At 41.8% G+C, this 15,897-nt stretch overlaps 1 protein-coding gene across 5 annotated transcripts in view; it reads left to right on the forward strand.

Annotated features, from left to right (window-relative positions):
* CD99 (CD99 molecule (Xg blood group)) overlaps positions 1–10,998 on the forward strand; it is an 81,950-nt gene extending 70,952 nt beyond the window's left edge. For all 5 annotated transcript variants that reach the window (XM_077480808.1, XM_077480809.1, XM_077480805.1 and 2 more), the window contains 3 exons: positions 1,141–1,254; positions 2,355–2,408; positions 8,109–10,998. In XM_077480808.1, coding sequence (XP_077336934.1) covers positions 1,141–1,254; positions 2,355–2,408; positions 8,109–8,134 — 194 coding nt within the window. In that variant the 3' untranslated portion in view covers positions 8,135–10,998. The remainder of the gene's footprint in view (positions 1–1,140; positions 1,255–2,354; positions 2,409–8,108) is intronic.
* The last annotated feature ends 4,899 nt before the right edge of the window (positions 10,999–15,897 follow it).

Genomic DNA, 15,897 nt, shown 5'->3' on the forward strand with positions numbered 1-15,897 from the left:
TTTGTGGCTGCTGACTTTTTTTTTTTTTTTTTTTTTAGGAAAGACTGAACCTCTTTTAAAGCAGAGTTCCAGCCTGGGTGAAAAAAAAAAGTGAGTCAGCAGCTACAAATACTGTAGCTGCTGACTTTTATCATTAGGGCACTTGCCTGTCCAGGGAGCCTTGCTATGTCGGCATCCGAAGCCGACCCATCCATCAGCTCCGGGTGCAGGCACCAGCATCCTTGCTAGGAGAAACAGGAAGGGAAGCCTTGTGGAACCCACAGGAGTGACGTCTTGAAGAAAATATCCATAAAGGTATGAGGGGAAAAAAAAAGTATATCCAAAAACGAAGGGGGTGAGGGGTGCTTCTGTTTTTATAGAAGTTACTTTTTTTGCCTGGAACTCTACTTTTAAGCTCTTGGTACCAAGTGCATGCAAATATGCAACCTCTCGGTGGCCCGGGCCTTAGCGCAGAGCGGCCGCATGTTTGCGTGCATTATCTCCGACCATGCCGTGCAGGGAGCACGCTCCCGGCAGCTCCCAGAAAGTTTGTGATCAGGATTTTTTTTTCAATCACGTGACAGCTAATCACAGCGGTCACTTGGCCATAAGCCCTGCTCCGCCTCCCGGCATGGCAAACCCCTTAAAGGACGGAAGTCGGCACCAGGGGGTTAAGGTAGAAGTGAACCCTAACAATAAACTTTTCTTCTTCGCTCCTTTTTTAGTCTGCTAAATATATCATTGAAAGACTTCTGTTAAGTGCAAAAAATCTCTGTTTTGTCAGAAATTATGTGAGCTGATCACTTCCCATGCTCTCTGCCTGTGCTCAAGGTGGAGGCATGGAGATTAGTGTGGTGGGGGGGGGGGGGAGATGTGTAGAGGGTTGTGCTTTGTGTAATCCATCAGAAGTAGGCTGGGATGACACCAGGTGCTTTTGGAGCTCAAAATACACCATGTTGTCATGACCGAGGAAGATGGAAGCACACTTTATTTCTTGTATATCAGCAGTTATTTTCCTTTACCTGCAGCGTGTTTGACGGGAGGCTTTATGAAATTTGCTCCACTGATTGCACAAGCAGTTTTTTACCATGTGTACCCTAGTGGTCGAATTACCCTGAACAATTTTGTCTGACCGTTGTGTATGGTGTTGTTTTTGTTCAGAAAAACAGAGTGTCATAGCCGGTGTTTTAAGTGCTCTGGGCGTGGCTGCTGTTGGGGCAGTATCCAGTTTCATCGCTTACCAGAAGAAAAAGCTTTGCTTTAAAGGCCAAGCAGGTACGTGCCTAAATTGTATTCCGCAAAGTGTCTTCTCTCTTACATAGGCTTACTATTGGTAAAATACATGAAGGGTTTGCTGCACAAAGCATTATACAGTCTTCAACAGGAACACAGATGGAACAAACAGTCTCCTGTTTTTAGTAAATGACTACATTATGTCAAATGTTTTAGATCTAGTTAAGGGCTCGTTCGCACCATACGTGCGTGAAAACTGATAGGAAAACCAACATCAGTTTTCAGGAGCCTCCGTTATGTGCCCTATTCACAAGAATGTTGATGCCATGTCAGTTTCTCTCCCATGCAGAAAAAAAATCTGCATGTGACACCAATGTTGTGGTGTGAACAGGACACATGGATATATATATATATATATATATATATATATATATATATATATATATATATATATATATAATATAATATTTTTTTTTTTTTATTGTGCCCATGCAGAACACGTGCACAAAAACTGCATCATGATGTGAACGGGGCCTAAAGCTTCCAGGAATTCTCTTTATTGCATATCTGGTCCAGCTTGGCATAATGTAAGCATGCATTATTCAACTGTTGCTACTATAGTACTTGCTGCGATCTTCAAGGTTCTGCTGGTGTTCTATATGAGCAGATCCCTGCTGCACACTGATCAGAGGGGTTGCTTTGCTCAGCACTGCCACTATTCATAGAATGCCTTGTTTTATTTTTGATGACTACAAGGAGTTCTCTGATTGGACGGGGTGGAGAGAAGGGATGTTGACATCATAATGTCTGCCTCATCCAATCAGAGAATGCCTTGTATTCATTAAAAAATATAAAAATACAAGGTCTACGTGGTCACGCAATGAGCAGCTGTTCATGCAGAACACCAGGAGGACCCAGGTGATGGTGGCTGTCGCTGTAGTAGAGCCAAATCCTATAGTGATTTACAGCTTCTCCAGTGGTTCATCCGTCCATGAGTAATGCATACACACTTTGTGCAAAGTTCGACCAATGTAAATTCCTGGAGCTCAGCTTTAAAGGGAGGCTCTAACCACAAGATTTTGCTGTATAGTGGGGAGCTGTTAAAGTCACTCACTTCTACAAATTGTGTCCCATTATTCTAGAAGATCCAGAAAATGTAAACATGGACAATCAAAAAGATCAGAATGACCCACAAGGTGAGCTCAATTCAAGCTATTGTACTGTACTGACCATTGTTCTTCTAAACCTTTATTGTAGTGTAATCCTTGTTTGTTACCTGCTTACATTGCATGGGTGATAAAGTGGCACTAAATATCCTTATTCTTCAAAAATAAACCATACACTTCCTCTACCTAATGGCCCTGTGATCTGTATTTTATAAAAATGGTTTCTTGCTGTGTTTTTTCGGTCTCCTTGTGAGCTCCTGTATCTCTCCTTCCTTTTCCCCTCACTTCTGTTTGTTTTGGAATGAGCCATGCACAAAAGTTGCAATCGCTTCCATTGTTCTATGCACACTACAAATTCCCCAGAGGGTGGCTATGTCCCCACATACAGTGGCCACCCTAGAAGTCCACTCACAGCAAAAAAAAAAAGAATTTTGAGGTTCTGAAGAAGGCTTGTGGCAATAGAAAGTACTTTTTGAGTTAGGAATACATACTAGAATAGAATTGTATTATTTATTTATTTTTAAAACAGAGTTTTTAGTGCCACTTAAAACAATTTTATAGAGAAACATCCAACCCCTTTTTTTATCTATAGTGTCTGACAAAATCCGTGCCGAATAAGCGGTTCACAAACACACGTGGCAAGGGCACATCAGCAATTCATTCCTTTTTTTTGGGGGGGTGGGGGGTTCTCAAGCATATAAATTTAGCAGGGCCTTCATAAATGTTTACTTTTCTCTAAAACATGCAGGTTAAACGGAAAGCATGCCAGATTCTGATATGCAGATAGACCCTCATAGACCCTCTGTCAGTATACAACAGCTCTCACTGGTTGCTGACATGATTATGGTTTCCATTATTTTTGAGAACACAGGGAGGTCATAATCCTTACATTATGCTCCAAAAAATGTCATGCATAGAAAGTCTTGCAAGGCATTTTTGCAGTTGCTGAACTTTCTTAGAGCACAATTACCTCTGTCACTGGAAGGCAAAGCTGTGATCAAAAGTCTGGCTTTACCTGCTCTAGGCTTTGGAAGATGGCAGCACCCAATGGGGGGGGGGGGGTAGCCTGGTCTGAGGGTACAGTCTTGAACAGAGGGCTTTTACTAAGCCATCTTACTGGGTTCTGCTTCTGCTTCTTCTGCTTCTTCTTCAAAAAAAAAAAAAAAAAAAAGGGGCAAGCGCGCCTGCAGGAATTTGGAGCTATATGTTTACAACACAGATTTCCCTTCCCAGGATGACTGAATCGACCAGCGATCAATCATCGGACGACACCTGCTCATCAACTTGTGCTGAAACATACGTGGAAGTGCTGGATCACATATCATATACATGATCCAGCACAGAGGCCACTTTTGCCTCTGTGGTTATAAGTGAGGCAGTCGTGAAGCGGTTAAACAAGCTGCTGGCAGGCTTCTGCAGCCTTTCAACAAGCAGGAAGAAGTTCTGAAGCCTGCTAGCTTGTTTTAAAGTGGCAATCAACACTCCCATTAAGGATCAGTGTTCAACGTTTACAACTTGGAGGTGAATGGTACTTTAAAAGCTTCAACGGAGCTTTCTGAAAACTCTGCACATGCTTTTTTTTAAAGCTTGCTGTTCACACTGCTCTTATACAAGGTGTAGTCCTTGTGAAAAAGGCTAAAGGGGCTGTGTACTTTAACTTGGTGGAAAGCTTGCCATTGCTGACCATCTTGTAGAAATACTGGTTGCCTGGCCGTCTCTGGCTTTAGTATTTTTTGTGTCACTGACATGGGGAAAGCTTGGAACCAGCTAATTCAGATTTTCGTATTTGCATAGTTATTCCAGGTCAAAGTGTCAATGGCAGTGAATAATTGTCATCTAGACAACTAGCAAATGGAAAGATCAGCAGTTCAGCCTCTATATTCTAGCCTCAAAGGTTCACTCTAACTCTAGTTTTGTTTGTTTGTAACACATGTATTTGGTTGCACCAAACGTCCAGTTGTTTGCACAGTATCCTGTTAGCTTAGAATGTTTATTCAGCTGTCAAGTCTTCTCTGAGCCATTAATGGGTCACATCCTTTTGTTTACTCATCAGTAATAGGCATTCAATGCAGACCTGTATTCAAAGTGCACTACTTTCCAAAACAGAATCTAGCTTGTTAGTCTAATGGCTTATTTAACCACTTAAGGATCAGGCCTCTTTTTCAGATTTGGTGTTTACATGTTTAAAACAGTTTTTTTTTTTTTTGCTAGAAAATTACTTAGAACCCCCAAACATTTTATATTGTGTTTTTTTTTTTCTCTAACACCCTAGAGAATAAAATTTGCGCAGCGGTCTTATAAGCGCACTTTTTTTGGAAAAAAATTCACTTTTTTGAATAAAAAAAATAAGATAACAGTAAAATTAGCCCAATTTTTTTTTATATTGTGAAAGATAATGGTACGCCGAGTAAATTGATACCCAACATGTCACGCTTCAAAATTGCGCCCGCTCGTGGAATGGCGTCAAACTTTTAGCCTCAAAAATCTCCATAAGCGACATTTAAACAAATTCTACAGGTTGCATTTTTTGCGTTAGAGGAGGTCTAGGGCTAGAATTATTGCTCTCGCTCTACCGATCGCGGCGATACCTCACATGTGTGGTTTGACCACCGTTTTCATATGCGGGCGCTACTCACGTATGCGCTCGCTTCTGTGCGCAAGCTCGTCGCGACGGGGTGTGTTTGTTTTTTTTTTTGTTTTTTACACTGTTTTCAAAAAAAAATTTAAAAAAATGGATCACTTTTATTCCTATTACAAGGAATGTAAACATCCCTTGTAATAGAAAAAAGCATGACAGGTCCTCTTAAATATGAGATCTGGGGTCAAAAAGTCCTCAGATCTCATATTTGGACTAAAATGCAACCAAAAAAAAATAAAGAAAAAAATACATTTCAAAAAAATATAACTTTAAGAGGTATGGCGGAAGTGACATTTTGACGTCGCTTCCGTCCTCCTATGGTATAGAGACGAGTGGGGGCCATCTTGGCCTCACTCGTTTCCATACCCAGCTAGCGAAAGGACCCGATCGCCTCCTCCGCTACCGACGGCTCCGGTAAGCGACGGAAGGTGCGGGAGGGGGGTGGCACCTCTCCCGCCGCCGATAGCGGTGATCTCGCGGCGAATCCACCATGGAGACCACCGTAATCGTACAGCTGACTGGCGCCTGAAGAGATGGATATCTCGGTTGTGGCAGCAGCTGCTGCCGTTACCGAGATATCCCTCTTCAAAAATAGGATGTATATCGTCGTTTGCTGGTCGGTAAGTGGTTAACGTGCACTTTTGAAGTGCTAATAAGATGTTGGAAGCTCTCTGTATTGCAATGAGAACTTGGTCAAACAAATCAGATTCTCAGTTTCCTTTCCTTTTCTTTTTTTTTTTTTTTTTTTTTTTTTTTTCTTTTTTTTTGAGAAAAGGGAAATAAGGTGTTAGCTATACAGTATATGCTCTGCTTGTGCTCACTATCCAAGGCATCAGGTATGGGCAGATGTCCTACTGGTGGTGAGAGCTGACTATGCTCTTAGCATCATTGGGATCTGCAATGATCTCCTCCTTTCGGACTTTGCATACATATGAACTGCCACATTTGTGGTCAACATTTTTCTATCCTTTTTCTTCATGGACAAATGAACTCTAGCACTTCATTTTTTCAGACAGTGCTCAAATATGTCTCTGAAGCAGAGGTGTAACTAGAACCTTCAGGGCCCAGTCACAAGTGTGACCTTTACGACCCTGGTAGTTCACCACTGATGTCAGGGTTATTTTTTATTTTTTTGTTCTACAGAGCTTCCCGTTCATTTACAAAAGCATAGTAAAGAGTTTACTATGCCTCAGTTATGAATGAAGAGTTGGTGATTGGTACAGATCTCTAACACTATTCATCAAGACAAGGAAGGGGCCAGTAAATGACACATTTACTGGCCCATTCCCCACTTTCCATCCTGACAGATCCCCCCCCCCCCGCAGCAGCAAGAGGGGTTGGGGGAACCCCGAAAGCCATGAGGTAGGGCCAGGGGAATACGCAGGAGCCTGATCACACAGCAGGAGATTTAGGAGGATGGCATGCAGAGGAACTGATCCCCCCCCCCCCCTCCATTTTCCTCCTACAGCCTTTCAGCAGCTGCAGGAGGTGATCAGTTCCTCTATATGCTGTCCTCACCGCCCCTCCTATACAGGGGACCGCATGGGCCCCCTAAAGCCGGGTCTCAATTGAAACCCCTGTAAGTGCACCCCTTCTCTCCATTTATTCAAGTCATGGTATGGCTAATAGGGTTACGTTGAACTGGACTTGCTCTGTGATGTTGAAGATGTTTCGCTACTTGTCTGAGTAGGGAAGAAGCTACTTCTATTCAACGTTACACAACAGGTCCAGTTGAATGTGATGAACTACAACTATCTCTAGCACTCAAATAGGTTTTGCTGCTTGCTTTCTTTAGACTTTGTATGGCCACTGTCAGTTTTTACATACAGATATTTGCTGTTAAGGATGATGGAATCCTAATGGTTGGTTCTTGATTCCTTTGCAGATTAGACTGCTTATATTTCAAAGAATCCAAAAATTTACAATTCACACGTTTTCTAATTCTTACTTGTTAGTAGTAGGATTTTTGATTTTTAAGGAAATCTTGCTGATATTTCCTTGTGAAAATCACTGCTTTCTGGCCAATTGTGCTGACCCCAATGTCTTCAGTGGCTTTATAGCATGGAAGTCAGAGACAGCAGGTTTGATTAGCAACTTCCTTTTGTACTTCTACTTTCCTGTTCTAGCAGTTGTACATTGTGTTAGTTGAATGCTGTCTAAAAATGACTATTTAGGCACCTGAGATTAACCCTGGCTGTCCTGTGCACTTCATAATGTGGCATACTCTTCCACAGAACTACAAATCCGTTTGAGGATGTGGCCATTGTTCATCTGTAGCACTGAAATGGGATAACTGGGAGCTCAGTTCCACAAAACAAAGGGGTATTTAAGGCGTTTCCAAGCAAAAGACTGTTAAATATAATGGTATATTGTGATAATATCTATAAATAGAAAAAAAAAAGAGCAAGATTTCAACTGGGCTTCAATCATACGTTGTGCATTGTTTGCATTTATTATGCAGGCATTGTTTATAATGGTAACATAATGTATGATATGTCATTCAAAGAGATAGAATTTGTCCTGTGAACAAAAAAGCTTTCGCCCTGCAAGGTAAAGGCATAATGTACTAGGATGCATTACATACCGGCACATTATGAAAGACTTGCCTTGAAACCAAGCCCTCCAGCGGAGCGCTGTCACTGATGCAGATGCTTCCATCTTCACCTGGTCTTCCTTATGGGTTTGTAGGCTGCTTGAATGCTGAGCCGCGATGCTCTCACTCCCAGGTATGTGCGCGGGAGTCGAGGCCAAGGCACAGCTCTGGGGGATCAACACAGGTATACTGTTATTTCAGAGTGCATGCGCCAGTAAAGTCATCGGCTGCCAAACAAGCAAACGTCTCCTAAACGGTGTACGTTTAGGCGATATTCATTTAACCTACAGGTAAGCTTGCCTGTAGATAAAAATCAAAATGTGGCGTTTACTACCACTTCTTCAAATACGTTTTTTTACAACACTACACTACGCACTTTCTCTGTGCTTGCTGCATGAAAATTAGCACAATGGGGCACACTGTGATTGCCAATAACTTGTAGCCTTGATAATGTATACTACGGTGTTTTACAACCATGCATTTTTTTTTACCTTTTCAGTCCAAACCAACCTACTTTCAAAGTAAATGCCGGAATTGAAGATGGTCATCACATCCCAGAGAAAAAGAATTCTAGAAGAAGAAAAAGTTTTGCCATTGGTGTTTTTAAAAACTAGCTGAAAACACACCAACGTTCTGCAGAAAATGGTCACAAGCACAGTGAAGGATATTTTGTGGACTTTTTATACTAGAATATCTTGTGTCTTCTAGATTTGGGTATGGAACACAGAGTTTAGTTTCTTTGGGAAAGCTACACTTGAAACATTTTCAGTTCACTTATTTGCTCCATCAATTGGTTTTAACATTGCCTATTTTAAAGTAAATCGAGACAAGTTAGGACATTTCAGCTTTTTTTTTTTTTTTTTTTTAATATCTATATATATTAAACTACCCATACGCTGACAGAGGGAGGTTAGGTCGTTTTAGACATAATCTGCCAACCATTATCTGGGTGTAGAGCACGGATGACTGTCCACACTTGATCAGTACCATCCCCGATACTGAACTGGTGTGGTGAACAAGATGGTTGCACAGTGACCTTATCTTGTATATTTTGGTCATTGAGCAACTATTTCCATCGGTTTGTGCATAACCAAAAAGTTCTACTTATTGCGCCAATATTTTGATGCCACCGTGTGCTTTTTTTGTTTTTTTTTTACTAAGTTCAAGCTCAAGATGGGCAGCCTAATTTTACTACATAAACCATGATAAAGGAGGACCCCAGGCAAAACACAATATGATAATATGTAAAGTGAAAAACTTTTCATCAATATCTGATTTTTATCTTTTTGAATGGACTGTGTTGGGGGAAAAAAAATGTAATCTTTAAAGCTTTCAGCCGAAAATAAAGCCCACCTTAGATATTCTTCTTGTGTAGATTGCAGACATCGTAACTGCTATTTAGCTGAATGTTACATTTTATTTTATGCAAACTCTTCCCTTATTTTCTCCAATGAAACAGTAAATAACACTCAGCTGATGAGATGGGGTTTGCGATATTCATGTCCTCTAACAGTCTATCTGGCGTTTGTCCTGCCAGTTTCATGTTCGTTAGCTGTGTTCCGCACACTCGGGCTGACTTATGAAAACTGGGGCAGAATTGGAATTGTTGCCCATATAACTACATATCTGCTTCCTTCTTTTTTTTTTTTTTTTTAACATGAAACCTGATTGGCCTCGAGAAAACATAAAATTTTTGGGTTTCATTGCTTCATAAATCAGCCTTGGTGTAAAAAACTGTTCATTTCTTCTAGATGCTGACTTCCACTTAATACATGTAAGCCATAGTCAAGTAAAATTCTTTCTCTTTTAGTCAATAATGTTCTTTTTCTATGTATCTTGGCTGATATAGACCGTAAGAAAGCGGCGTGTAATATTGATCTTTAGTATCTCACGTGGTTTGAAGTTCACCCTTTTTGGTCAAGTGAGAAAGTAAAGTTAAATCAATCTACCGTATATCTTTGTCATAAAAGGCTGTTTTTGCACATGCTGTGCGCGGCAGCAAAGTCCTCTATTATAAGAGATCCAATTACTTTGTAACATGTTTGATGGCTAAAAAGCCACTTCCATTTTATTCTTCTCTTGTTGATATTACTGTTGGATGTTTTTTTGTTACATTACACTGTTGCTTAGTTTTCAGTGAAAATTGAGAAAGATTAAGCCAACAACCCAGGACAGGGCATGATAGCATTCGTAATGAGAATCTGTTCTTGCTGCAGTTATAAAGTGTAGGTACCACATACCTGTAGCAGTCTCTAAAGCTGGCCATATACATACAGTATAGATTATTTTACTGTTTTAGCCTGCAGGCTGAACAGAAAGCCTAACAGGTTGCTCGATTCACGCTACACGGCATGGATGGACTAATCTCATGCTGTGGCTGTAGAGCTTTGACAGCCAGCCCTGCCAGCTGTCAAAATGCCCAAAAAGTGTCTTCATCTGGATGAAGGCACTGTTCAGACAACATATTTCACCTGGCCTCTTCGACTTTTTACAATTGGTGAATGTCCGATGGGAGAGGGCTGATGGAGTTCCAATGAGATAATTTCATTTGGCCAAATTTAAAATTGGTGTATGGCCAGCTGTAGGCCCTGCTGTTATGGCCAAAAAAATAAGCTTTTCTGAAAGCTTAAGCCTGACACTTCCACGTAGTGTTAGAGCTTGCCAAAACCTCCCCCGCACTTTTCTATTGGCCTATCACTTTGATGGGATACCTCACTGGCTGACAGGATCGTGCAGGAGGCTGGTAGAGGTGGGCAGCCAGAATGGCTTGGGGTTTCGGCCATAACAGCATGACTTCTAGACTGCTACAGGTATGTGCAGTGCACTTTATACCTGCAGAATTTTTGTTGTGTGTTTTATGGCATAGTCTCTTTAAGGAAAAACTCCACTCGGAACTATGAATTCTGTATGACTAGGAAGCCTGATGCACTACACTTACCTGCCATGAAGAGGAGTCTCCGCCATCAGCATTGTTTACTAGAACTGCAATACTTTTTGGCTGTTCTGCTATCTAGAGGTCAACCACTCTTAACATTAGGTACAATGACAGACCGTGTAAGAAACAAGGTGAGGAGAGTGACACTGGGATTTTTTTTCTGTAGGTAGTGCTGTTTCCAATGCTTTACTCAACTGCTGCCCAAAACCGAGTTCACAGTTCTGATTAGTTTTAAGTAATCCGTTTCAGATGTCAATGTTTGAATTTTTGGAATATAATGCAAGTCTGTAAAGTCATGGAGGTTATTAGAACAGAAAAAAAATGTTGTATGTACTTAGACGTGCTTCAACTTCTTGTTCATGCTTGCGTGTGTGTTTTTTTTTTTTTTTTTTTTCTTTGAACATGTCAATTGGATGTTAAAATGTAGTAAATAAAATGTTCTTTTTTTTTTAAATGATTGTCATGTCCTATTGTTACCAAAATTAGTCATTCCAATAGATAGCCCTGCTACTGAATTGGCAGAATTCATACAGCCAAAGGAATACAAATGTGTGGATTATTTTGGTACATTTAGAGTGTGCTGAAAGGAGAAAGAAGGCAAAATGCCAGTTAAATACCAGGGACTATTTTAGGAAATCATACTGCCTCTGGTGTCAATGAATATCTATTTTCCCCAGCCTCTTGCAATCCCTTTTACTGTTGCACTGAGAGAGGAAGGATCAAGACTGGGGGGGTCAATCAGGTAAGCTGCTTACAAATGTATTGATGTGAAATATGCTGAAAGTAGAAAAGAGCAGAGGGATGACCTCATCTGTCTGCTGCTGTTTCTACACTGTTCACTCAGAAGGCTATGGTGGAGAGAGGAAACCACTGTATTCCTTAATTGCAAGTAATGTCCTTCACCTGGTTGTATTCCAAGGTTGGGTGCACACCCCTGAATGCAGACAGTGTGTGTGTGTGTTTGGTGTGTTTTTTTTTTTTTTTTTTTTTTTTTTTTTTTTTAAGGGCTATGCACCCATAACTGCATGCCTGTCAAACTCAGATGGGGGTGAGCAGGACAGATTTTAAGACGGAGCAAAAGGAGCAGCTGCCCTGGGCCCCATCGTTGTAGTAGGGAACAAAAAGGCTGCCTCATACTTGCCAACTATCCCAGGTCAAATTCCCTTATCCCTTGAATTTTTAGTCTTGTGCTATGTCCTGATATATTAGTGTAAACTTCTGTTGCGGCTGCCCAGCTCTACCCTATTGCCATGTTCAGATTACTCACCTGCAGAATGTGTTTCCATGCAAATAACCTGCACTGATATGTAAATAGTCGTGGACTGCGGCAGTGATGTGTAACTAGAGGCAGCATTCATATGTATATCATGTCCCTATGAAGTTACATCCACCATCCCTTCTGCTGAATGCTGCCCACTGGGGGGGTAAAGGGGCATGCTTGAAAGTCCTGCCTACAACTGTGGTCATTAAGCCTATCATCAGCCTGTTCTGCAAAAGTAAGCAAACTGAAGGTGGAGCCTGTCTTCAAAATAATATGGTGCCACAGCACCCTGAATTTTAGTGCATGTGAATACACAGGCAGGCAGTGAGGAGATGATGTGCTGTAACCTTTTAGAAAACAATCAGTGAGCAGTAATAATGTGTAGTAACCTCTAACTACCAATTAGTGAGTGATATAGAAGTTCAGTAACTTCTAGTAATCAGTGAGCAGTATTGATGTACAGTAATCTCTAGTAACCAATCAACATGCAAAAGCCATGTGCTGTAACCACTAGAAAATAACAGTGAGCCATAATGTGTGCTGTAACCTCTAGCAGCCAGTCAGTGATCGGTAAAGATACTGTAATCTCTGGGAACCAATTGCAATCGCTGCCTGATCTCATTCAGTAAACTGATTTTGAGTCTAGCTGCTATTTATTGTATGCGGAGAGCGACGTTGAAAGAGGGGGCCCAAGAAAATGTTTGCCCAGGGTCCAGTCAATATTAAAGACGGCCCTGGGGGTGTCCATACAGCCGCTGCATTTCCCATTGACTGGCATAAGCTGCCTCAATGCAGCTCCACACTGCTGGGAATGCACAGACCACCTGGGCACTTCGTACAGGCCTCTACCAATCCGAATGAGATCCTAAGCTCACAGAAAACTTAGTTGGGGTGGTTGCTGGCTAAGGACAGATAAAAGCTGAAGCAGCAATGTCAGAAATAATAATATATAAATAAATATCTATCCATCTATCTACAGTGGGGCAAAAAAAGTATTTAGTCAGCCACCAATTGTGCAAGTTCTCCCACTTAAAAAGATGAGAGAGGCCTGTAATTGTCATCATAGGTATACCTCAACTATGAGAGACAAAATGTGGATACAAATCCAGACAATCACATTGTCTGATTTTTCAAAGAATTTATTTGCAAATTATGGTGGAAAATAAGTATTTGGTGAAATACAAACAAGCACGATTTCTGGCTCTCACAGGCCTGTATCTTCAAGAGGCTCCTCTGTCCTCCACTCATTACCTGTATTGTGTCTCCTGATCAGTCAAATAGGGAATCCTAGGAATGTCGCACTAGATCTAAAAGAAAAAACAATCCCTCTCGTAACTGGGCCTTTTTATGCTGCTGAAAAATGTTGTCTTGTGTTTAAAAAAAAAAAGTCAGCTACAAATACTGCACTTGCTGACTTTTAAAATATGGACATTTACCTGTCCTGGGCACCCGCGATGTCGGCACCCGAAGCCCATCTGTCCCTCGGCTCTCAGGTGCTGCCGCTGCCATCTTCGGTAAGGGAATCAGGAAGTGAAGTCTTGTGGCTTCACTTCCTGGTTCCCTACTGCGCATTCGCCACTCGCTCTACATGTTCGCAATGGTCCCTGCTGTCTCCTTGGACCCGTGTGTCTCCCAAAACACTCTTTTATAGCAAAATAAAATAGATTAAAAAAAATAAACTCAAATGATTTGTTCCACAACCATTTCTTCATAAGTCCTTCAGTTTATAGTCCATATAAAAAATTATATCAATGTGACCAGGTTGTCTGGTTGTGTAGCCATAAAATGTCCATCCACAAACGGAAGCCTCCACAAGGGGATTAGAAGCATAATCCAGAAGAAGCTACAACAGTATAAAAGAGGAGAGGTGCCTCTTAAGTGTAGCAATATGGTTACATTTAACGAAGGTACAACATTCAGCAACTCACTTGGTTGATTAACCACTTAAGGACCGCCGTATTGCCAATGTACGTCATTACAATGGCACAGGCAGGCACAAGCACGTACATGTACGTGCCTGCCTTCCAGCGGGTGGGGGGTCCGTTGTAAAAGTAAAAACTGTCAGGGCAGTTAGTGTTAGGTCCAGGGTAGCCCCATATCACCCCCCCCCAATAAAGGTTTAACCCCCTGATTGCCCCTAGAGTTAACCCTTTCACCCCCTTTTGCCAATGTCACTAAGCGATCATTTTTCTGATCGCTGCATTAGTGTCGCTAGGTAGCTAGTTATTTTTTTAGGTTCACCGCCAGGTTTTTATAGCGCTAGGTACCCCGATATACTACCCAATAATGGTTTTAACCCCCTGATTGCCCCTAGTTAACCCTTTCACCAGCGATCACAGTATAAGTGTCACTGGTGACGCTGGTTAGCTAGTTAGTTATTTAGGTTCCCCGTCAGGTTTTTGTATAGCACCAGGGACCCCCATATACTACCTAACAAAAATTTGAACCCCCTGATTGCCCCTAGTTAACCCTTTCACCAGTGATCACCGTATAAGTGTTACGGGTGACTGGTTAGTTTGCTTTTTATAGCATCAGGGCACCCACCATTTATTACCCAATAAAGGTTTAACCCCCTGATCACCCGGCGGGTGATATCAATTAGGTTTTAGGGTCAGGGTGTGCGTCGCCCCAGGCAGTGCAAGGTTAGTGCCAGTACCGCTAACACCCACACGCAAAGCATAAACCTCCCGTGGTGGTATAGAATCTGAACAGATCAATATCTGATCTGATCAGATCTATACTAGCATCCCCAGCAGTTTAGAGTTCCAAAAAAACGCATTGTTAGCGGGATCAGCCCAGATACCTGCTGGCACCTAAACACATAACTGCAGCGATCGCAGAGTCAGGCCTGATCCCTGCGATCGCTAAAGCCCCGTACACACGAGAGGACTTATGTCCGACAGACTTCCGAAGGAGTCCTGCCGGAGTTCTGCTGGAGTTCCGATAGAGTTCTGACGGACTTTTCGACTGAGCGGACTTGGCCACACACAATCACACCAAACTCCGACGGATTCGAACGTGATGACGTAAGACTGGACTCGAATAAAGAAGTTCATAGCCAGTAGCCAATAGCTGCCCTAGCGTCGGTTTTAGTCCGTCGGAATAGCATACACACGAGCAAATTTTTCGAAGGGACCGGGTCTGGCGGAGTTCCGTCGGAAAAATTTGAAGCATGTTCCATTTCTAAAGTCCGTCAGACTTTTGCGAATCAAAAGTCCGTTGCAGCCCACACACGATCGAATAGTCTGACGGAATCAGTCCGCTCGTGTGTAAGCGGCATAACAGTTTTTTTTGGTAGCATTTTATATTTAAATCCGGAAGGCAGTGCTTGGGTTTTCGGGGTCCCGTACGTGGCTAGGCGCCCAAAAAGTCCCCCACATGTGGTATCCCCGTACTCGGGAGAAGCAGCAGAATTTATTTTGGGGTGTAATTTGACTTATGCCCATAGCATGTGTGAGCAATATATCATTTAGTGACAACTTTGTGCAAAAAAAAAAAAATTGTAAAATTCCTGCAACTTGTGGCAAAATATTTCATGGACTCAACATGCCTCTCAGTAAATAGCTTGGGGTGTCTACTTTCCAAAATGGGGTCATTTTGGGGGGTTTTGTGCTATTTTGGCATTTTATGGCCTTCGAAACTGTGATGGGTAGTGAGGAGTGAAATCAAAAATTTGCACCCTTAGAAATCCTGAAGGCAGTGATTGGATTTCGGGGTGCATTACGCAGCTAGACTCCCAAAAAGTCCCACATATGTGGTATCCCCGTACTCAGGAGAAGCAGCAGAATATATTTTGGGGTGCAATTCCACATATAACTATGGCATGTGTGAGCAATATATCATTTAGTGAAAACTTTTTGTAAACTTTTTTTTTTTTTTTTTTTGTGTCATTATTCAATCACTTGGGACAAAAAAAAAATATTCAATGGGCTCAACATGCCTCTCCACCTTCCTTGGGGTGTCTACTTTCCAAAATGGGGTCATTTGGGGGGGTTTGTACTGCCCTGCCATTTTAGCACCTCAAGAATTGAGATAGGCAGTCGTAAATTAAAAGCTGTGTAAATTCCAGAAAATGTACTCTAGTTTGTAGAC

The sequence above is a fragment of the Lithobates pipiens genome, unplaced genomic scaffold (genome assembly GCF_037356315.1).
Source record: "Lithobates pipiens isolate NorthernLeopardFrog02 unplaced genomic scaffold, aLitPip1_a1.2 Scaffold_16, whole genome shotgun sequence".
NCBI classification, from domain to species: Eukaryota; Metazoa; Chordata; class Amphibia; order Anura; family Ranidae; genus Lithobates; species Lithobates pipiens.